The sequence below is a fragment of the Thalia democratica genome, chromosome 3, assembly GCF_965202585.1.
Source record: "Thalia democratica chromosome 3, ktThaDemo2.hap1.1, whole genome shotgun sequence".
Classification (NCBI taxonomy): domain Eukaryota; kingdom Metazoa; phylum Chordata; class Thaliacea; order Salpida; family Salpidae; genus Thalia; species Thalia democratica.
Genome location: NC_139167.1, coordinates 9,044,711 through 9,068,720, shown reverse-complemented (window position 1 = coordinate 9,068,720; position 24,010 = coordinate 9,044,711). Strand labels below are relative to the sequence as shown.

Below are 24,010 nucleotides of genomic sequence, written 5' to 3'. Positions count from 1 at the left end.
TTAAATATTTCAAGACAAAAAATATATTTTACTTTATTTAAGGATGTAAGTCCTATTATTTTAATTATTATAAGTAATGTTAAAAATCGTCATTGCAAATGCTAAAATACTTATTTTGTTTAGATTTTAGTTAAATTATTTTATTACAGTTGATAAGTCAGAATACTTTAATTGCTTTTTGCAATGAAAAGTTAGCTTGTTGTTGTCAGATAGTTATCACACATAATTGACACAAAATTATCAAACAACTTACGGAATCTAAACTAAAAGAATGATAAATATTATTTTGAATAAATCATTGTGAGTAAAAATAACACCAACCATCTATTATAACATTTACCTATGCAACCTCGAAAAAATACATATCATAAAATAAATCCATTAAAAATAAAAAAACGACTTATTTTTTAATGTCCGCATTACCAAGATGATTTTTAAATGGTTTAAACTTTACAAAAACATTCAATGCTCTAAAAGCGTTGTGATTTAACCAAAGTAAGTATTAAACATCTATTTTGGATTATTAGAAAATTATTTCTTATTTTGGTGGTTTTATTAGTGATAGTTTATACTGAGATATACCTTATATGTAATGCAGTTTTAGTTTTTCTACATTGTTATGATTTTTAACCAAAGAAGTATGATCATGTTTAATATACCTTATAGTTTATAAAAGTATGATATTTTTGTAAAAAGCCATTTTTGTAATAAACAAACTAAAGTTCTGAGCTTAACCGTGTAAGTTTTTAATTAATATAAGTAATAAGTTTTTAATTAATATACGATAAATTTTAGGTTATCTAATTTTCAAAAAATCTAACTAACCTTTATATATACATATATAACCTAATTACCCATCATATAATAACTAAAACTTAAAAAAACATGTTTTGCTATATCTTTTTCATATGATTTAACTATATTTTCAGTAGTTTTTGCATAGTTTGTCAACTTAGTATTTCCGTTACAGAATTGTTGATTGATGATACATTTAGTGGTAAAATTAAAAACTTTTTGATTCTGAATAATTTTTTTATGTTTATAAAAAGTACCATAAACACTTAGTTGTTATTAGAGATAAAAATACCTTCGTAAGTTCTTGCAATAGAATTTTAAGCGTTATAAAATAACAAACAATCATATTCAAATAATATAGGTTTTATGTTACTACATTTGCAAAAGATTTTTTCGTTCTGCTTAATTTTTGATTTACTAAGCGAAAATATTTTGTTTTCAAATTCAATATTTTAGTTTTAGTATTTATAACTGTAATATGTTTATTGGATATGTAGATAAGCCTTATAAAGTAACCGTTATATTTATGTTATAAGAACTTATTAAACTAATGACATTTATCTTTTTACATACTTTTCTTAGTATAATAAACATTTTGAAAAAAGTAAAAGTAGAACAGTATTTATTTTTAATTTAATAAAATATTATTTGCAACAAAACTTTACTAATATGTAACTATGTTTAAATATTTTAGTTAGATATATAGTTTATCATATTGGGATTTCGATTTTATGGTGAAATGCTCATTAATGTTCTAAAACAATAGATTAAAACTAATAAATTTTATAACTAATGTAAAATACTTTCAGATTTTTTTCGTTTCATAATTGACTTGTTTGAATTAATCGTAAGAAGAAAAAAAATTGTTTTATCGAAAAGTATATAAACATAAGTTATGAGCAAAGTAGTTTTATAAAATATTATAATAATAGTAAAATGCAATAATATTTTTCTTGATTTAAGCTGCATTAACAATATTTAATTTTATATAAGTTTAAAGTACTCTTTAGATAATTTACTTTTACAAGTTTTAGGATTATTTAGCATTATATATATAAAGAAAATGTCAACTGATGATAAAAAGCATATTTGTGTAACTTGTGGTGAATTTTTTAAATACAAATCAGAATTGGTTAGACATGAAAGTGTTCATAGTGGAGAAAAACCATACAGTTGTGATAAATGTGACAATAGTTTTTGACGGAAAAGTAATTTGAAAACACATCAACTTACTCATTCTTGTTTGAAGATTTACCAATGTGATTGTTGCAAAAGATGCTTTTCACAAAGAAGTACATTAAAACGTCATGCCATAGTTCACACTGATGATAAACCGTTCAAATGTAAACAGTGTCAAAAGTGTTTTACTCAAATGTATAGCTTGAATACACACATGTAAATACATAGTGGTGAGAAAAACTTTCAGTGTAAAGTTTGTCAGAAAAAGTTTGCTCTTAAATTTCTCCTAGAACAGCACATGTTGACGCATACTAATGATAAGTCTTACGAATGTGAATTCTGCAAGAAGAAGTTTTTACTGAAAGGTAATTTAAACGCTCACTTAAGAATTCACCATGATGATAGACCATTTGGATGTGATGTTTGTTGTAGAATATTTACACTAAAATCAACTTTAGCTTGTCATATTAGAATTCATACAGGAGAAAGACCATTTGGATGTGATGTATTTGGAAAAAAATTTATTAAAAGCTCAAGTAGAAATACTCATTTGAAAATTCAAAAACAATAGTAGTAGATGTTATAGTTAAAAATGTTTATAACAATATTGTGTAAAAGTTTGTTGTCTGTTCAAAAATTTATAAATTAAAACTTTTTATATTATTTTGTCATATAATATATGATATGGACTAAGCTTGAATTAAATATTTATGTTTACTAGGGTTTTTTAAATTTTAAAATTTGCAAAGCTTAAATATTTTAAAAAAACGAAATGCTTCTTAATTTAGCTTAATATATACCTTATTTTTATTAGTTTCATTTATTTCTATTTATAAGTAAAATTAAGCTTGTTTCGAACTATTTTAGCCTTCATCTACGATATTTCCACATACATTTAAGATCTTTATATGTTTTTTTAGGTACAGATCAAACTAATTATATATATCGTTAAATGCTTTTTTGGTCAATTCATAATTTTTTTTACATGTATAAATAGCATAAATTATTTTAAATTTTATTTTATTCTTTTATTTATTACAAATTCAGGTGGGTAATAAATAAACTAATCGATAAATATATTGATAACTTTTACGTTATTCCGTTTTATGTTAAAAATATAAACTTTAATTATAGAATAGTAATTAGTACTAATTATTGCATTATATAATAAATAAATCTATTAGTAAAACCAAACTTTTTATAGAATTAAATATTTTTACGGAAAACTGTATAATCTATTTAAAGATGATAGTATTTATCTTTAATTTTTATTTTGTTTAAAATTGAATTCAAAGACTTTTTTTCTACACAGCTGTAAATGCTTGTTGGAATAAAAAGTAACTTTGCTTTGCCAGTTAACAGCGCGAAAGTTCTTTTTAATTATTTTAAATCATGTTTTGATACAATATCATTTTTTTGGAAGTCGTTTTCGGGCCATAGCTTTTATGAAAACTTATATTTCTAATAAATAACATCAAACGAGTTAAATAAACTCACACACAAAAAAAAACTATCATGTAAGTTTAAGTAACAAACTCGCTTATTAAGCATTGTTGATTTTTACCTTAAAACGGCACGGGTCAAAAACGACTGGTCTTGGTAGAACTTGACTAAAATTATTGATGAAATAGCTGTAATTGATAGTGCCAACATGAAAAAATAATTCATGAAAGTTTTTTATTAAATTAAAGTAACCCTTACTGCAATGTAAATACAAAACACTTTATTTGCTTTTTTTTTTTTTTTTTTTTTTAAGAAAACGTTCTACATTGTCAAGTAAAGATAAAAATAACTTCTTTGTAATAAATATAAAAACATATTGTGAAAAACTAGTGGTATATTAAAAAATTATCAATGAAGAATAATACTTTCTAGAAACTTTTATTGATAGTACTAGGATTATTTTTTTACAAATTCTCATTGCAGATTATGAAGACTATTTGACTGCAAAATGCTTTTAGTAAAAATATAGTTTTGCTGCAAATTAAATATGACGTCAACTTAATGATAAAACTAAAAACAATTTAAAAAAGTTGTACTAAGTCATGTGCTAATTGTTTTCAACTACAATTTTATTATTCTAACAATCATCTTATGTTAAGATAAAACTATTTAAAACAAAAACGTTTTTTTTTGTTTCATAACTTTTGTTCTACATTTATTTCTTTTCTGTCTAATTTTTTCTGAATATTTTTTTTACCATCTGTAAGCTTATTGAATAAAATATCTAATTAAAAAAAGTTGTTAAGATATGATAGCATTTATTTTAGTCATAAATATTTTGAATTAAAATATTTATCAGTAACGTTTATTAAGCAACTCTTAGCAAGTTTTATATCATTAAGCACTTCTTAACTTTCTAAGATTTGGAAACAATTCGTATCACAAATTTATATGAAATTGATTATGAATTTTTTTAATTAAATAACGTTGGAATGATTTATATAGAGTAGAAATATACCAATTTTTTTTCTTAAAAGAATATTAAAAGTAAACTAAACATGAGTGATTTATGGTTTTAGAAAAATGTCCTTTATAAATAACGATTTATAAAAATTAATCATATTTTTTACAGATTAATCAGTAAAACCTATAGTTATCTCACAAAGCTAGCTCAATATAAGTGTTATAATAGTTATAATGCTATTAATGTTTTTACGAAAAGATTAGAACAAAATAAGTTATTTACAGAATAAAAGTAAAACAACAATTTGCACAGCAGTTAATTGAAATTGACTTCTTATATCTATGCTAAACTAATAACACACTTTTACAGAAGTTTTAAATATACAAGTACTAAACGGAATTTAAAAAAGATTAACAGTAATCAAAGTAAGTAAGAATACACTATAAACAAAAAATAAATAACTTTTGTAACTAGTGTATTTTTTTTTTTTATTTCAGCACAAGTAAAGCGTAATAAATTATCAAAAATACTTTGCAAAAACAGAAAAAAAAAGGTTAATTAATTCCAAAATTGATAATAAGTGGTTGATTTGTTAATTCTAAAAGTTTTAGATACAGATTTATATACATTTTAAGTCTTGTGACGTCATGAATATTTTAACACAAAATATTGTTTCTTTAAAAATTATAGTAAACAAAAAAATGAGAAGAATTATTAGATACGTAGAGTGTAATATTTAGAGTTGTTGACTTGTGGAAATCAAAATCGTGTAAAAAATAAGTAAGTATTAAGTATGTTAGACAGGCAATTTTAGAATAATTATATTTTTTAACGCTTTAATAAAAAGTAACATAAAATAAGAAAAAAATATGTTTTAGTGAAAGTATTTTGAGTCACTGGCTTGTGGATATCAAAAGAAAACATTAAATATAATAACAGAAATAATAAAGATGTAATTGAGACATTCGATTAAACCAAACTTATGAAAAGTGAATGAGAGAAATATGTGTTTTGCTGCGTTTTAACATTTAAACTACTTGAGAAGAAATATTTGTTAGGACATTTTAACAAATTTTTTTTTATAAATACTTTATTTAGACCTTTTGGTATGTTATATTTTGGTTTAATGCTTAGCTAATATAACTTAAATAAATAAAAAAACTTTTAGTTAACAAATTTTGTTTTGAGAAATCCAAACATTATATTACTTAGATAAGTTACGCAGCTTTTCGTAAACATAGTAATAAAAAATTTAAAATCTTCAAAATAAAAACACTTATTATAAGGTAGAATTAGAGTTAAAAATTTTCAGAATACTGAGCAAATAAAAGCTTTTCAATAAATAATTTTTAGAAAATTGAATGTGATGTCTTATAGATTAACAAATTAAGTAAGCTTATCAAGATTTATTCAACAAAAAACGTTGTTAGTATTTTCATTGAGTTATATATTTGATCTAATATTATATTACTTTAAATCGTAAATAAGTTGATTAGTATAAGTTTTATGTGTTAACTTTGTATTATATGTTAATCTACAATTTTTTCTTATATTTTACTTTTTACTAGTGATGTACCGGACCCAGATCCGGACTTTCTTTTCAAATTAAGATCCGGCCGGACCCGGATCCGGAGAGTTTTTTCAAATTAGAATCCGGCCGGAAAAGGATTCGGATTTTTTTTTAAATTAGGATCCGGCCTGAACCGGGTTCACAATTTTTTTTCAAATTAGGATCTGGCCGGAACCAGATCAGGATCTTTTTTTCATATCAAGATCCGGCCGGATCAGGATATCATACAAAAGTTGCAGTATCCGGCCGGATCCGGACCCGGATAGTGAGTTCGGTAAATCAGTAGTTATACGACTCTTAGTTTTTAATTTTTAGTACGATTGCTATTATAAACAGACATTATGTTTTATTGATATTTATTAAAGATTAGCTTGAGTCAGAATGAGGTTTTTAAAAACTGATAAAAAAAATTAATATTAAGTAGAACAGCAAGCCACAAGGTTGACAATTTTTGGTAATATTTACAATTAACAATCTGAAATCAAGTTCTTGAACAAAATTAAATAGAAAATCACAAAATATTGAAAACTGGATCAGCTAAATTTCTTTCAAAATTTAAAAGAAAACTAGCTAGAGTTTTTAAAAAAAACTTAACTAGCCTGAGGCAGCTTAAGATTTTCTAAAATTCCCAAAACTTTCAAACTAGCAGGGTTGCCACTATTTAAGTCAAAAAAAACTAGCTAGAGTGAGTATAAACTAGCCTGAGTCAGAATGAAGTTTTTAAAAACAGAAAAAATTACTTTAATCATATAATCAGTGGAACAGCTAGCCATAAGGTTGACAATATGTTAGTAAAGTTTTTAATTTTACAACATAGGTAAAGAGTTGCATTTCTGAAACTTTATTTCATAGTTTAAATGTAAACAAATGTAAATTAGTCACGTGTACAAAATGAGCCAATCACGGTAGGTGTTTAAACTTAACTGACGAAAATAACTTTTTTAGTTTACACAGAGTTTGTTTGTGTAAATAGACTATTATGTATGCTCTTTTTTACTAACTAGATCCGAATCGGCCGGATCTCTGTTAGGATTCGGCCGGAACCGGATCCATACCTTTTTTTCATATCAAGATCCGGCCGGACCCGGATATCAGACAAAAATGGCAATATCGAGCCGGATGCGGACCTAGATAGTGAGTCCGGTACATCACTACTTTTTACATGTTTTCATTTTGTTTTTTACCTTATGAATTTTTTAGGTTAATCCAGGTTTTAAAGCCTGTATTTAGCGTAGAACAGTAAACTTAAATAATGATATAACGAAACTGCTAAAACTATTTATATCTAAAACATAAAAAAATCTGATGCAGACAATTTTGTAAATTATTGGTGCAAGTATAAATATCTTTAAGTTGTTTTTAGTTTATTTTTTTAATTTTTACACTTTAAATAATCAATTCACTAAAAATGATTAAAATATTTTATTATATAAGTTACAATATATCGATATATTTTACATGTGACTGTTTTAAAAATGTTTTTTTTCTTAAACGTTTACAATAATTTTTAAATTGTTTTTTACGTCATGTGAGTTTTTAATGATTGCAGATTCGTTGTTCTACATACCAGGTCCTTCGACGAAAACAATTAAGAATTAATTTTACTTGTGATCAAAAATGTAAACTTTTGTTACTGTTTATATATTCATAGTTTGGAATTATTGAATCATCATAATACTAATTTGTAAAAACAACTTTTTACTAATGGTCTTTCAGTTTTAAAACAAAAAAATATGTAAATTTACGTTTGAAAACACATATATTTCCTTAATTGACTGCATTATGTTTAGATTTTAAATTAAAAAACCTATGTTGACAATATAAAATGCATACTATATAATTAATTTGTTTATTCAAACAGCTTGAGTGTCAAATTAAAATTGTTTTGCTTTGAAAAATTTATTTTACTCAACAAATTTTAAAACATTTAGAGAGTAAAATGTTCTAATGCAGAGATAAAAAGGAACATTTTTTATATAAATTTAATTAATAAATTAAAGTTACAAAGATTTTAGTTAAGGCTAAATATAAAACTAAGTATTTGTTTGTAAACAAACAAATAGTTATTTACCAAACGTAATAAACATTTACCAATATTTTGTTTTAAGTAACTGCCAACTAAAAAAGACTTTATTTTAACGACCTTAAATTTACTTCAAATACAAGTTGTAAAAACCATAAATTAAATATTATGTTTCTTAGATAATATCTTAATGACGTCGCTTAGCTTCACCTCGAAAATATCAGTTATATTCGTAAATATGTTGAATTTAAACTACAGGAATTCAAATCTAGTACTACAAAAAATTTTGAGCCCACATATAGGGTATTAAGATGAAATACTATATCTAAGTCTAGATAATAGTAAATTTCAGTCTTTGTTACATACAAATTTGTAGATTAATTTTGTTAACAACTATGTATCTAATATTGAGTAATTGGATTGGTTTGTAAAGTTTATCAACTAATTGATTTAATTATAAGATAAATTATAAACTAAAAAAAATCTCAAGTGTTCCTTACGAAGTGTGACAAAACATCAACATGTTTATTGTTAATTGTCTAAAACATATATAAAATTTATAAAGGAGTTAAACTAGAGTAGAATACAAGATATATTGGTTGAAAACAAAGATTGCTAACCTTAGTAACCGTTTTTTTTTCAATAATTTGATTACAAACAAATAGGATTTTTTAATGCATCTGTAACATCTTTTTAATAAAGTTTTATGACGAAAAAAAACACGATATTGATTTATGAAAAAAAGCCTTCCTTTTTTTTTAGATAGGTAACATTTGACATAATACTATATAAATAGGTATGAGTATTGAAAATCGAATTTTCAATCAGCTACATTGTTGTTGCTGTGGAACTATTGACTACAGAATATAAAAATTAGTTTGTTTATACTTAATCTCAAATAATTATATACAGGATGATATTACACAACATCACAATAGCATCGTATATAACTTTTTTTTTCGTTATTCGCTATGAACTTTTCCTGAGCAAAACATGTTTTAGCAAAATAGATCCAAATTATTTTGCGAATTAAAGTTACATTGTTGCAATCAAATCTTCAAAGTTAAGTATAATACTTAATAATTAAAACAATTGAAACTTATTTTATTTATAAACTAGAATAGTAAGTTAAAGTTACAGAAAAAAAATATTTACAAACCACAAAAATAGTTCTTAATTAAAATTAATAAACAGTTACCAATGTATTTTTTAAAGTAACTTGCGAAATAAAAAATATTTGTTTTGGCTACACTAAATTTACTTCAAATACAAGTTGTCAAAATCAAAAAGTCAAACAACATATTTCTCAAATTTTTTCTTAGTGATATCATTTAGATTAACCTACAAATTTATCATTTGTATTTGTAAATATATTTAACTCGAGTTGCAAGTAACCAGTTTGTATATGCATAGAAAATTTTAAGACCACAAATGTGGCAAGTATTTATTTTTGTTGTTTGTGAAATGTTATTAATACAACAATTATTATAACATATTAACTTCGCGACAACAACATAACCTATAATTTAATATTGTAACAAAAAATAAATAACTGTAACTTCTAAATGGATTCTTCAATATTAGTTTAGTTATGTTATGTTTAATTTATTTATATCTAATTAAGAACACGACATAAAAATTACAAAAATACGTAGTATATTTAGTTTCACATAAAGTCTTAACTAAAATAAAAAAATTAAACAAAATGACTAAAATGTTTTATGTAGTTAAAAAATTATAGTGCCACTTTTTTGTGTTTAAAATTAAAGTTTTAAGTATATTTGTTGAAATGCCATATATTTTAAAACCTTTTTTTTGATGCAGAGTTATAAAATAAGTTCAACAAAATCAAGTATATATTAACTTTCGTTTGCCACTATTCAATAAGTTTTGATATGCTACAAAAAACTGTGATTAACAATTGTGAATGTGTTTATAAGAATAAGTCTTAATTAATGTTTTTTTTTTCGAATTTAAGTTTCACTTTAAAAACATCTATTCTAAATACATAGCAAAATATATTTATTTGTTTTCTTAATATTGTTTACGGAATCTTCAAAGTAAAGCGTAATACCTACATTATAACATTTTTCTCACAAGTGTTTAATGTAAACTTACAAATAAAAATAAGCTAAGCTTTGAGGTAATTGAACAAAACAGCAAGGGAAATTTAAAGTCATAAAATTTGGCTGATTAAGAATTCATTTCATCTGTTAAAATAAGGACTAATGAAAATATCACCATGAACATATTTGATACTTTGAATTATTACTAACTAAAAAAACAAATTTATAGTAACAATAAAAAAAAAACTTAAAATACAATTCGTATTTCAATATTTTAACCTTTTTTATGAAAAATAAAAATAAAATATAAAATAAACTTATAGGCAATATTTTTATGTAAGAATGGTACATAAAGCTTAAAGCCTTAAAGTGCGGCTGATAAAAATTTTTATTTATAAAACATAATTTTGCTAACATGTTCATGCACTTAACATATACAGATTGTTTTTTAACATACTTTACGTACACAATCTGCTTATTGATTAATATTTACCTGCTTAAAAAACATTACAAGTGAAGATACCATAAATACTTTTGTTTTTATGAATTACAATTATAATAATAAAGTAAAGTTTCGCAAATAATAAAAACATAAATTTCTAGCATTACAAATTGTGTTAAAACTACATATAAAGTTTTCAAATAGTTTTTGCTTTGTTGTATTTAAAGTAACTTTCGGCTAAAACTTACTTTAGGCTTCACAAAAGTTACATAAAACATTTCTTCTGACAAAAATTTTCTAACGTAGGTAAAACATTTTACTTTGTAAAATCCGTAAATAATTTTAAATTTAAAATTTAAATTAATTAAAAAGTGTAAGATTAATTATAAAAAAAAAACATTAACGAAGACTAATATTATGAACATAATATTAAAAAGTTGGTGAATCATAGCTTTTTGAAGCATAATAAAATTAATTGAGTAGTAACAAACAAAACTTAATTTTAACTTATAAATATATAATTTTGTTGAACTTTACTTCTATTTGTGCAATTAGAATGAACATTTTTAATCATTAACATTGTTTTATAGTCTCTGAAAATATAATAACATATATCATAATTATATTAGGGACGTCATGCTGTTTTGTCCAACAATCTTTAATTTATATTTTAATGATAAATACAGTTTATTTCACAAAATTATTTTCTTCAGAATTTTAAGTCATAACCTTGTGGCTGTTACTACCTCCAAACACAGTTTAGAAAAAGTTTATTGACCATACAAGTCATCGACTTGATTTAAATAGGTTTACTGTTGAAAAAGTTTTATGTAGACCGAAAAAACTTTCTAGTTGGAACTCAAAAAACGAGTGTAGACTACATTCTTACACTATGCGGACGTTCAGCTGTGAATGATTTAAATATGTCAATTATTTCAAATACACCAACAAATGGTTGCTTCATTGCTGTGTATTTAAACCTTACTTAGTTAGTTTTATGTAGTAGTTTTTTCGCGACTGTGCCTTTGTGGTTAGTCTTAATGAAGACGGAAAAGGTCGTAGGTTGTCTCGGATGCTATTTTGTTGGTTGTATAACAAAGTTCATTATTTCTCATCAATAAAATTTAAATTAGTTAAAATTGTTTTTAAACCAAGGTAATATTCAAAAAATTAATAATAGAATATTTACAAAAAAAAATTAAATATTAACCTTAAAAAATCTAAAGAAAGATTAAATGCTTTTTTAAACCTTATTAATTTACAATGAAAAAAATTATATAATGATCTAACTTTAATTGTATATTTAAAATGAAGGTTTAACTTTTTAAACATTAAAAATATTTCCGTAAGTAAAAAATACGTTTATATATAACAATAAGTGAAAAGTTTTACTATTTTACATTGTAATAGAAAATAAGTTTAAGTTTCTATTAAATGTTTGATTGATGTTTTTGACACTCTAGTTAAAATATTTAAAAACTAAGAAACAGAAAGAATTTATGTAATAAAAATTAGAAAAAATAAACAATTTCACACAAAACACTTTTGCATGATAATCTAACAATATAAAGACAGTCACTGATGCTATTATCTTTATCATGCAAACTTTTGTTTTTGTAAGATGATAATTTCTAGAGTAAATTTTAAAACTTGTTCTTATTGTAGCTCCAATATTCAAAGTCACATGTAAGTGGCTAATATAATTAAAAAAAAAAACAAAACTCTAAATATTTATACTACCAAAAATAATAAATACTAACAAGATTTTTTAATTAGAGAAAAACATTTCTTTAAATAATTTTAGCTAGATACATATAAAATTATGATTATAAATTATAATTAAAGTAGGTATAACATTCTGTTTATTTTTATTATAAAAAATAGATTTAAAGTAATTTTTAATTCAATATAAAAAATAAAATATTTAATACTTCAGTATAAAAGCTAACTCTTAAAACAAACAAGTAAAAATAAAACAATTAGATGTATTTTAAAATAAAAAAAAAGTCATATCATGTACTATATGTCAAGCAATATAAATTGTTATAAACGTTCTAAAATACATTATTTTGATTTTAAATCAAAATTTGGTTTAATTAATTAAAAAAAATATTTAGTCTGAATGTTGCAAAAATAGATCAGCATATCATTATAAATTTATCACAAGCACTTTAGTAAATAAAATTGTATATAATAAATAATTTAATTTAAACGTGATTATTACGGTGTTTTAAAATATTTTTAAATCTTAAATTCAAATATTAATGTTTGTTATTTTATGACTTTTATAACTCTAGAGGACAAGTTTACTAGAAAAAGTTCTAACGAAAGAAAAATTAAGTGACTATTGTACTTTTAAATGCATTTGCAAAGTACCAATTAGCATCAAAAAGCTTTAAAAAAAAATTTTTTTCAAACATCGCATTGATAAATCTTTGAACCAGAATGAGTAAGCTGATGTGTTTTCAAATTACTCTTCTGAGTAAAACTCTTGTCACAAACTTCACAACTGTAGGGTTTCTCTCCTGAATGAACTCTTTTGTGAACAATTAATTCTGATATCAACTTAAAAAAGTTTCCACAAGTTACACAAGCATACTTTTTGTCATCGTTTGAGATTACGTAATGCTTAAAAGTCCTAAAAATATTACATTTGTTGTATATTACATGCATAAAGTTATAAGTGTGGAAAAACTTTAAATGTAAAATCGTATTTTTTCGTAAAAAAATTGTATTATCAATTTAGTATTGGTATTAAGAAAAAAAGATATGATATTGGTGAAGTTCAAAATAATAGTATTAAGATTTAGTTCATTGCATTTAATAACTTTAACAATATTTAGCCGAATTGCTTCTACAATTGAAGTTGTGATTTTTAAATTTCTTCTAATTATTCAACCATAAATAATAACAGTTTACTTGAATTATTTAAATGAAAAAGGATAATACCTAAATAAAAATTTACTTTAAACTTTAAAGAATGTTTTAATATATTATAAGCTGCGTTAATATTTTTTTGAAATTAAATAACTTTGTTTAAATGATCAAAGTAAAATAATTTGTGACACACGTTGTTATGTCTTTTTGTAGAAATTAAACTTTAAACTTTGAAAACAAATTCAAATAACTATTTTATTGTAGTTCACTTAAAAAAATTAAGTGAAATACTTTTATTTTTAAAAAATGTTCACAAAACAAAGTAAACTATACTTATACAAAATATGATAACATACTAGTTTAATAAATTTTTAAGATATTTAATAGGTTATTTAGAATACAGTGCTTATTCACTTATCCGGACTCCACTTATCCGTACAGATCGGTCAGAAGAAAATTCAAAGAAATTATTTTATAGTAAACACAAACTTCATTCAAAAAGTTTTACAAATTTTTAAATTCCATGAGTTTTCTGCTTAAAAACGTAGAAAGTTTATAAAGCAAACGTCTATTATTTCTTGTTTTAGTAAAACTTCCAATAAAAGCTAGTTTGTTAGGAGTAATAAGTTTCTGTAAAATTGACTTTAAAATTAGTCAATGTTTCCCGTTTTCTTTCTGTCTGTGTTTTTAATTAAAAAAAAATATTTAATCAGATAATTTTAAATAACTTTTTGTTTTTAAAGATATATTTTATTTAAATTTTCTCTTAATAAAAGATGATATTTTTTTTCAAATTAATAGTTAGGGCAGGTTAATTGCAAATGATGAATTTTAATTGCTTGACCCTTAAAAAACGTAAATAGTTGTAGAGGGTTAGTAAGTCTGAAATTTTTTTACCATAAAAAATTAATTAAACCTAAAGTTAAGCTTTTATTATTTGTCATCTTATTATATATTACTCACAATTAATATATATTTTTTCACCATTACACTTCTATTATGCACTGCATTATATGCAGCAGTTATATTATATGAAAAAAATGATTTTTAGTAGTTATCCGAATTTTTAGTTATTCGGACATGTTTACAGAAAAATCTTGCCCAACGTGTCCGGATTAGTGAATAAGAACTGTATCTTAAAAAACTTACATATAAACATATATATTACATATAGTATAGTTCTGAGTATTTTAACTAAAGTTATGAATTCGATAGCTAAATTAAGTTATATATTTGTATCAAAAAACTTTAGCAGAAAAAATTGATTATCGTTTGATTAGCATGTACCTTAAAACTTAATTAAATTCAAACTTTCAAAACTTAATTGAATGTTTGTAATTTTATAATTTTTATTATGACAAGAGAACAAATTTACTAGAAAAATTCCTAACGGAAAGAAAAATTAAGTGACTATGGTGTTTTTAAATGCAACTGCAAACTATCAATTTGGATCAAAAAGCCTTAGCTTTTTATTAATTTTTTTTATTTTTAATAACTAAATTTTGCATATTAATTATTATAAAATATATTTATAGCTAGTTGTATTATTAAATAATTTTTACACGTAAAAATCATTTAGAAATTTTAATAGTCAAAGGCTAATACTATCAATTGTTTTATAATTCAAAAAAATAATTCAGCTTTAACGTAAATTTATATTATTTACTTCAAGCATTAACAAAATAAAACTATTTAGAGATAACAAAAGCTGGTTTTAAAGTTATGAAAATATTTAAAGTAACAAATATAAATGAAAGTTAAATAATTTTTAACTAAAACATTATGTTTTGTATTGTAAAAAAATAAACAACTAATATTAAAATACATATATCATTTTTAAATAACTTATTTTTCTAGATAGTGAGTCGTATAAACAAGATCAGTACTCAGTTAAGTTTGAATTATAAATTTAGTTTAAGTTACAAATTTTTTTAAATAAAACGTTTACAATTTACTCATTTTCTTCAAAAAGTTGTATTTTTATACATTACAGGTTAGATTAAAACAGTGTTTCATTTTAAAAATTAAATGTAGGAGTAGTTGGTTCTGATTAATTGTTTACAACTATTCCTAAAGAATTTTTTTTTAAATACTTTATCTAACATAAAAAAATTTAATAGTGGTTCTAGTATGTCATGGTCAAGACGTTAGAAGTACAACACAGTCCATGTAACAATTATTTTAATCGATTTTATTTATTAATATAGGAAAAGTACATAATCAAAATATGACAAAGTTTTCAGTGATAAAGCACTAATAACTACCGCTCACTTAGTTTAAAGCACGATTTATTTTCTTAAAAGTTTTTAAAAGTATCTAAAACTAAAAGTAACAACAGGTCCGTATATCTGCTGATTAATGACTTTAAAAAATAAAGTATTGTTAAATTTCACATAAATAAATTTCCCATTCTTCTTTAATTCAGATTTGTTATTTACTAAAACCATGACTTTAACTTTATAGAGTTTATAAATATTTAAAAAGTTTTCTAAAGGTTCTAATATGTTTTTTTAAATTAGCTTTGTATTGTACTATGCACTATTGCAGCAAGTTTTTTAAAAATTTCTTTATTATTTTTTATAATTAATTTAAAGATGTTAAATTAACTTTCTGATGTAATCTTTAGGCTGATTGGAACTAAGTGTTGTTATTAAAAATTAACAGTTTCAATAAAAAAAGATATATTTGAAGCAATTCTCATCAGTAGAGTACAAATCTATTGAGAGATAAGATTTTACTAATTGATAATGTAACCAAGTAATCAAATAATCATAAAGTGATCAAGAGATTATTAAAGTATAAAAGCGATTAGTAATAATTTAAAACATTTAAGTTTACTTAATTAAGTTTACTAAATTAAAATAAAAACAAATTTTTACTCAAAATTTTTACATAAAAAACTTAATAATTTAAAATTAAGATTGAATATAAAGTAAGTTTTGAATTTTAGTTAAGTTTTATATCAATATAACAAAAATAACTATAATAAAAGCTGTATGTAGTTTTCTTTTTTCTTCTAGTAAATTTTTAAAGTAAATTTTGCATAAGCAAAAATGTAGTTAATAAAGTGAGCTTAAAGTTAAGATGCATTTTAACGTAGTTTATTTTTGTGTAGCTTAAACATCAAATGTTTCTTAGTGATCTGTGCAGTACCCTTCTTTGCGCTTTAAATTTCTAAAATAGAACTCAGAAAAGCAAACTAATTTATATGATTTTCTGAATTAAAACTGTATAGTTTAAAACAATATGTTTACACATTTTATTTGTCAACGAAAGTTTTATCATTTGAAATTTAAACTTAACTTAAACACTTGGTTAAAACGTTTAACTAGATTCATACTTAATTTATTAAATAGTTAAAAAATGTTATAAGCAGTATGACTAGTTTAGTTTTGACCACAAGTAAACTTTTTATTTGTGTTTTCAAAAATTAATGCTTTTAAGTTTTTAGAAAATCTTTTTAATGACATGTGTTGCTTTAGATTAATGATGTACCGACTCACTATCCAGATCTGGATCCGGCCGGATATTGCCATTTTTGTCTGATAAACGGATCTTTATATGAGAAAAAAGATCCGGATCTGGCTCCGGCCGGATCTTGATTATAAAAAAAGTTCCGGATCCTGTTCCGAATGCGGTTCCGGCAGATCCTAACAGACATCCGGTCGATTCGGATCTAGTTTGTAAACATCAGCATACAGAAAAGTTTTTTTTTAAAAACAATTCCTGTGTAAATTAAAAAGAGTCATTTTCGTCAGTCAAAATTAAACACCTACCGTCATTGGCTCATTTGTACAAATAACTACTTTTCATTTGTTTACAGTTATACTATGAAACTAACATTTCAGAAATGCAACCCTTCACCGATGTTGTAAAATTAAAAACGTTACTACCAAATTGTTAAGTGTACCACAATCAGTCCACAACTATACTACCAAATTTTCAACCTTTACTAGCTGTTCTACTGATTATTAGATTAAAGTTATTTTTTTTAGTTTTTAAAAACCTCATTCTGACTCAGGCTAGTTTATACTCACTCTAGCTAGTTTTTTGTGACTTAAACAGTGGCAACACTGTTAGTTTATATTTTTTTGTGAATTTTCAAAAATTTTAGGCTGCCTCAGGCTAGTTTAGCTTTTTTATAAAATCTTAGTCTAGTTTTAAGATTTTGTGAAAAACCAAGGCTAGTTTTCTTTTAGATTTTTAATGAGTTTGAGCTGATCCAGTTTTCAGTATTTTGTGATTTTCTAGTTAATTTTGTTCAAGAACTTGATTTCAGATTGTTAATTGTAAATATTATCTAATTTGTTCACTATCATGTACTGTAAATGTATAAAAGCTTAATAGTTCGAGTTTAATTTTCGGTAAAATCACAACAGCTTTCAGTAAAACTTATTATAAACCATCATTAAGATTGTATTTTGTGTAATTTTTAATACTAGTGTTATTTGTACATACATTATGCTTGTAGAGATGTGTTTTCATTAGTTAGTTTTTAATTAAAAGTTTTTAAAAATGTACAAAAATATATATTTCATAAGTAAAATTATTATCTTAAATTGATATCAAACATTTATGACTCAATTTATCTTAATATTTTTTATTAAAATTCTTAATGAACGTCAGATAAAGTAAATATATTGTTAAAATAGTTATCATTTTAAACTTTGTTTACTTAAATTTTGTTTTTTCATGCAAATGGCTTTATAGTTTATTTTTGATTACGAAGTTAAAACACTAAAGCTGACTAAGTTAAAACAGTATATACTTTTTTATTATTTTAATATGCTTAAAAATTGTTTTAAGATAAATATAAAGCCACACTGTTTTAGCTTAGATAGGTGGACACGTACAACTTAAACAGTTGTGGAAGTAAGATTAAAATTGCGTTTGAATATAAATGGTAGACATTTAACAGTTTCTTTATATCATTTGCGCAAGTTTACAGGCATTAACATTTGGGTCACTTTACCTAAAAGACTCATGAGGAAAAAACGAAAAAGAAAAGTAATATCAAGTAAATACTTTTAAAAATGAGAAAAGGCGATTTAATTAAAAAAATACACACTAACATAAAAAACCAAGTTAACAAATAAAGCTTATACTAATTAACTTATTTACGCTTCGAAGTAAATATTATACGATCCGACTATATAATTCATAACAAATATTAACAGTTTTATTTTTAATAAAAACACTTTTGTAAGCTTTCTTAATTGGTTAAGTTCGAAGACATCGCAATCCTTTTTGTAAATTAAATTTAACTAAATTTTTATAGTTTTGTTACCAGTCTGAAACTTTTAAAGTCTAATTACTAACTTATAATAATTTCTTTTTTTACTTTTAAGTTTCTTATTATCATCTTCAAAAAAGTAGCGCAAATTGTTTAAGTAGGATAATGTCTGGATTTTTATAGAAATAAATCTGTTAATTAGTATTTTTTTAATCTAATAATTTTAGATATAATTACAAAGGATTAAACCAATATATAATATTTCAAAAAATCTAAATAATTCGTAAAGTCTATTTTGTAAAAATGTCTTAGCAAGTCTTTGTCCTTTAGTAGTTAAGAGAACATAAATCCAGCAAAATGTTTTATTAATTTTTGTTTTAATTTCCTTTTAATGAGTTTGGTTCAATAGCATGTCTCTGTTACTTTTTTTTTATTTCTGTTATTTAAGTTTATATTTTTTTATTGGCCACATGCATGTCAGTGACTTAAAATATTCACCCGAGTAAAGTGATACTTATTTTCGTGTGAATTTTGATTTATGTTTTAAAATAAATATTATTTTATACTAAAAGTTTCATGACGTCTTTTAGAGGTTTAAAAGTTTTCTTAAAATAACATAATTTAACCACTTTTTATCAATTGTTAAAATAAGAAAAGCTGAAATTATTTTTTTTTTAATCTTATTTCGACAGTTTACTTCGCTTTATTTGTACTAAAGTACAAATTTTACATTAGTTAATGTTTTTAAGGTATCGTCTGTTTTGTTTATAGTACAGTTTAACTAATTTTGATTAATGTTAAAAAATTGTGTCAATTACTTGTAGTACTTACATATTTCAAGTTTTTGCAGAAATGTATTATTAGTCTAGCATAGAGAAACGAAGTCAGTGTTAATTAATTACAGTGAAAATTGTTGTATTATACTTAAATAAACTTTTTTACCGATCTTTACTTAAAAACATTAGTAGCATTAATAGTTTTAAGCATTTATATTGAGCTATCTTTGTGAAATAAGCTTCAATATTAACAATTAATAATTATAAAACACACTTATCATTAAACTATAGATCTCTCAGCTTTAGTTTACCTTTGATATTCAAACTTGATGAAAAGAAAGTTGCGTGATAATTGTACTCTATACAAGTCATTGAAACCTTATTTTACTTTAAAATTGAATGAAAGGTTTATTCTAAATTGTAGTACAAGTTGTTTACAAATCAAAAGTTAAGTACTGCTTAAGGTGGTTTACTTAAAAAACTAATTTTTTTAAACCTATTTTGAAGGAAAAAAAAGCAAAAATTTTCGTTATGAAAAAACAACATAAAGCATTCTTAATTTTTTTCTAGTTTTTTAGTTTTAGTTTATCTAAATTTAATACAGTATGACAAATAAACAAACTAACATTTTTTTATTACTACTTAGATGTTTATTTTATTATTAAGCATAAAAAAATTTAAACGCAGAGTTTTTCAGCCAAATATTGCTTACTTAACTGGCAGTGCAATCCTAAGAAATGCGTACTTGAGCGGCAAATTAAGAAGAAAAAAAAATTGTGAACCGCTTTTAAAAAATGTCAAGACACGCCCCTGTTTTAAACCACTATATTTAGTTTTCATCGTATTTTAACAACAGTGCTTTTTAATAACAAACATATTTACGAAATTAAAATCTAATTAAAGTTAAGTTGAAATTAAGTTACATTAATCTTGTAATCTTGTGATATAATACTTCACTGCCAACTTTTGTTTACCTCAAGAAATATATTTAAATAAAAAATACAAGTTGATCTTAATTAGCAGTTGCAGATTTACTACCAAAAATTGCTGGTTGGATTAAAAAAAAGTCTTCACAGACATACTTAACAATAAGTCTTACTAAGCACTACTGTTGATTGAATGCTAAATTAAGAACACACTCCAAAATGTCTACCAATGAAAACTCTTACTTGTTATGAATAAATTGTTTTCGAGCGAAAAAAAAACTCCACAATAGCTACAGTTTCTATAGATTTTTGTTAAACCATACGTTGCCCACTACTAGTCTGAATTATAAGACTTAATAATACTAAAATAGATAGCAAAAAGTTTTTAAATGTTTTATAATTTGCATAATTACTTTTTAATGGAAAAATCTAGTTTCTTGTAAAATGTTGGCACACGTTTTAATTTTACACTGTTATATAAAAAAGCTTAAGCTGGTTATAGTTCTGAAAGAGCCTCATTATTTCTTAATGACATACGCGAATGGATAAATTCTTCATCTGGTGTACCAAATTTTAAAGTTAACATCTGAAAATAAGAATGTCAGTTCTATTTTCCATGCAGTATATGTTATTGTCAGGGATATTTAAAGTTTATATTACAACAGTTTGTGTTGATTTCATTCTCTTTTGGAGTCCTTTACGTTTTCAAAAAGTATCTTGAGGTCCATCATAAAAGTCTGAAGCTTCGGCGAGCCAAATGTAATAAGTCTTATACATAACTGACTATATTGTTATTAATAGGGTATTCTGATTTAAAAAAAAACTTACACTAAAAAGGAGTTTGTAATTTGTCTTACTCCCAAATAACAAAGATCTAGACATCACGTTAACATCGCAATTTTTTCTCAGTTTAGTCATGTTATACTTGAAAGTTTTATTCAATCATTTTAGAAAGGTTATAATAGATGAGTAGAAAATTTTATAGTTTAGTTTTTTGGTCGGAAAATTCGTTTAATGGGCCCATCTCTAGTCTGTACTAACCATACACAATCACAACAAATCAAATAAGTCTTATATTGTAATTGTTAAATTAGCTTAAAGAGACTATAAAAGTAAAGCAATAATTTTCGGGTTGGGTTTCTGATTTAACCAAAAAAGTTATAATTTAACTGAGGCTATCTTTGTAAAGAAGCTTTAATAATAGTTACATCTTGCTTATTTTATCTAACAATATAATTTTTTTTTTAGTGAAATGAACTTATACTTAAATCAACTAACATCTTGCTTATATTATAAAAATTAATACTTTATAATACTTTTTATGTTTTAAAAATTTAAACAAATCATAGAAACAGACTGTTTACTTATATATATTATATCTTATATACATATATAAAAGATTACAGCACAATGTAAGTTATAGGTATAAACAATTTAGTTGTTTAACTTGTGATTAATAACTTAATTTATTACAAACTCTTTCTATATACAAAATTTAAGAAAAAAAGTTGGAACAATAGTGCTTAACATTAATAAAATTTGTTTAAATTAATCAAAAAATATTCAAAATAAAAGTTGATTAAAAATTAGATATACGTTGTTGAAAGTTTTGTTAGTTATTTCTTAACTTAACGTTTCAATTATGTTCATTTTTATTAAATTTATCGAATTTATCGACAATTTTTTATAGTTGTTATTTTAAACATTCTTTTAATCGAAAACAGTTTTTTATGTCAACTACAAATGCTTTTTTTATAATAAAAATAAATCTCATACTTGTATCTAATGTTTATTGAAAGTATATTTTCTTGTTCTTATAGCAATAGTTAATTTCAATTGTAGTTACTTTTATTTGTAAATACTATACTTATTTTACAGTAAAAATTACTATAAATGTATTTCAAATTTATATTAATTAGTAGATTTAGATTCTTAAACAGTAAACTGTTTTAAAAACCTAGGCTAGTTTATAGTTTTAAAGCTGTAAAAATACCATAATATCTTAGTTTTTATTACCGTTAGTAGATATACTTTAATTTTTTTTTACTCTTAGTTTACAAGAGTCATAAATTAACAAACAATTATATTTAGATTAAAATAAGTTTTTCTTCAGATATGTTGTTGTACTAATTTAAAAGTAGCTTTTTAATCTGCTAACTTTATGTTTTACAATACCAGAAAATAAGCTAATATTGGTATCGAATTTAATATTGTAATTACAATACTTATAACTATTTTATTTTTAAGGGTTGTTTTTAAGTTTTTTAATGTAGTCTAACGCAGTATTGGAAAATTATAAAATAAATAGGTTTTCATCTTTAAGAATTATATACATTTCGTTTAAGAACAGTTGACCTTAATTCTAAGGTTTTTATTCTGAAAAAACGAAAAAAAAAACTTTTTTTTTGTGTAATTAAACTTTGGAATATTTGACATTTGAAACCTTTTTACTATATATCTTTTACTATATACAAAATTACTTTGAAAATGTTTTATTGAATTTGTAACATAGTACTTTACTATTGATCAAATGATCACTTAAATAAAGTTTTTTAATAAAAAGCCAACAATACTGTTTTTATAAATGATAAAAAAATATCCAAAATTCAATTTTTGTCCTTTTTAAGTAATTTTATTTGTGTTTAAGATATTATAATAGACTTTTAAAGCAAAAAAAAGAAACCATGTAAAATAACTTTAATTAAGAAGTGATGACAAAATCAACTTAATTAATACTGTAAATACTTTAAATAATGTGTTTGTTTAAATATTAAGTTTAAATTTTTGCTGCATTAATAATGTAAAATTTTCTGAATGATTTAAGTTGCCTTAATAGTATTGATTTTAATAGTAACTATTACCAGGTTTAGCATTCCAGTTTAGAATTGGTACTTTTTATTACTACTACAATGAGTTTGCATATTTGTGTGACTTGTGGAAAATGTCTTACGTCTAAGTCCACACTACTTAGACACAATAGAACTCATACTGGAAAAAAACCTTTTAATTGTTATACTTGTGATAAAAGATTTTCACAAAAAGGTAATTTGACAAGACATCAACTTACTCATTCTGGTTTAAAGATCTTTCAATGTGATGTTTGCAAAAGATGTTTTGCACGAAGATTTACTTTGAAACAGCATGCTATAGTTCACACTGATGATAAACCTTTCAAATGTGAACAATGTGATAAAAGTTTTACTGTAAAGTCAAGCTTGAATACACACATGTTGACACATAGTGGTAAGAAAGATTTTCAGTGTGAAGTTTGTGAGAAGAAGTTTACTCTAAATCATCATCTGAAACGCCACATGTTGATTCACACTAAAGAAAAGCCTTTTAAATGTAATATTTGCAAGAAGAAGTTTTCACAAAGATCAAGTTTAAACGGTCATATAAGAATTCATACTGGGGATAGACCTTTTGGATGTGATGTTTGTCATAGACGATTTTCAGCTAGATCAAGTAGAAACAGACATCTAAGAATTCATAAACAATGAGGAATATAATGACTTAAAACTTATCTAATAATGAGTATATTGTTTAAAAGTTTGTTACATATTTAAAATATCATAAATTGTAGTTTATATATTATTTTGTGAGCTGGTATATGGTTTATATTGGCTAATTTTGAATAAATATATAAATTAACTTAGTTTTTAATATATTTATGTACACAAAACTAAAACATTTTCTAAAACATACTAGTTTACTTA

General features: G+C 23.3%; 1 protein-coding gene across 1 annotated transcript; it reads left to right on the top strand.

The window, feature by feature from the left end:
- Positions 1-23,203: 23,203 nt before the first annotated feature.
- On the top strand, positions 23,204-23,794 carry LOC145832069 (uncharacterized). The gene has a single exon (XM_082939430.1). It carries the CDS (start codon positions 23,204-23,206, stop codon positions 23,792-23,794), a length of 591 nt encoding a protein of 196 aa, XP_082795556.1.
- The last annotated feature ends 216 nt before the right edge of the window (positions 23,795-24,010 follow it).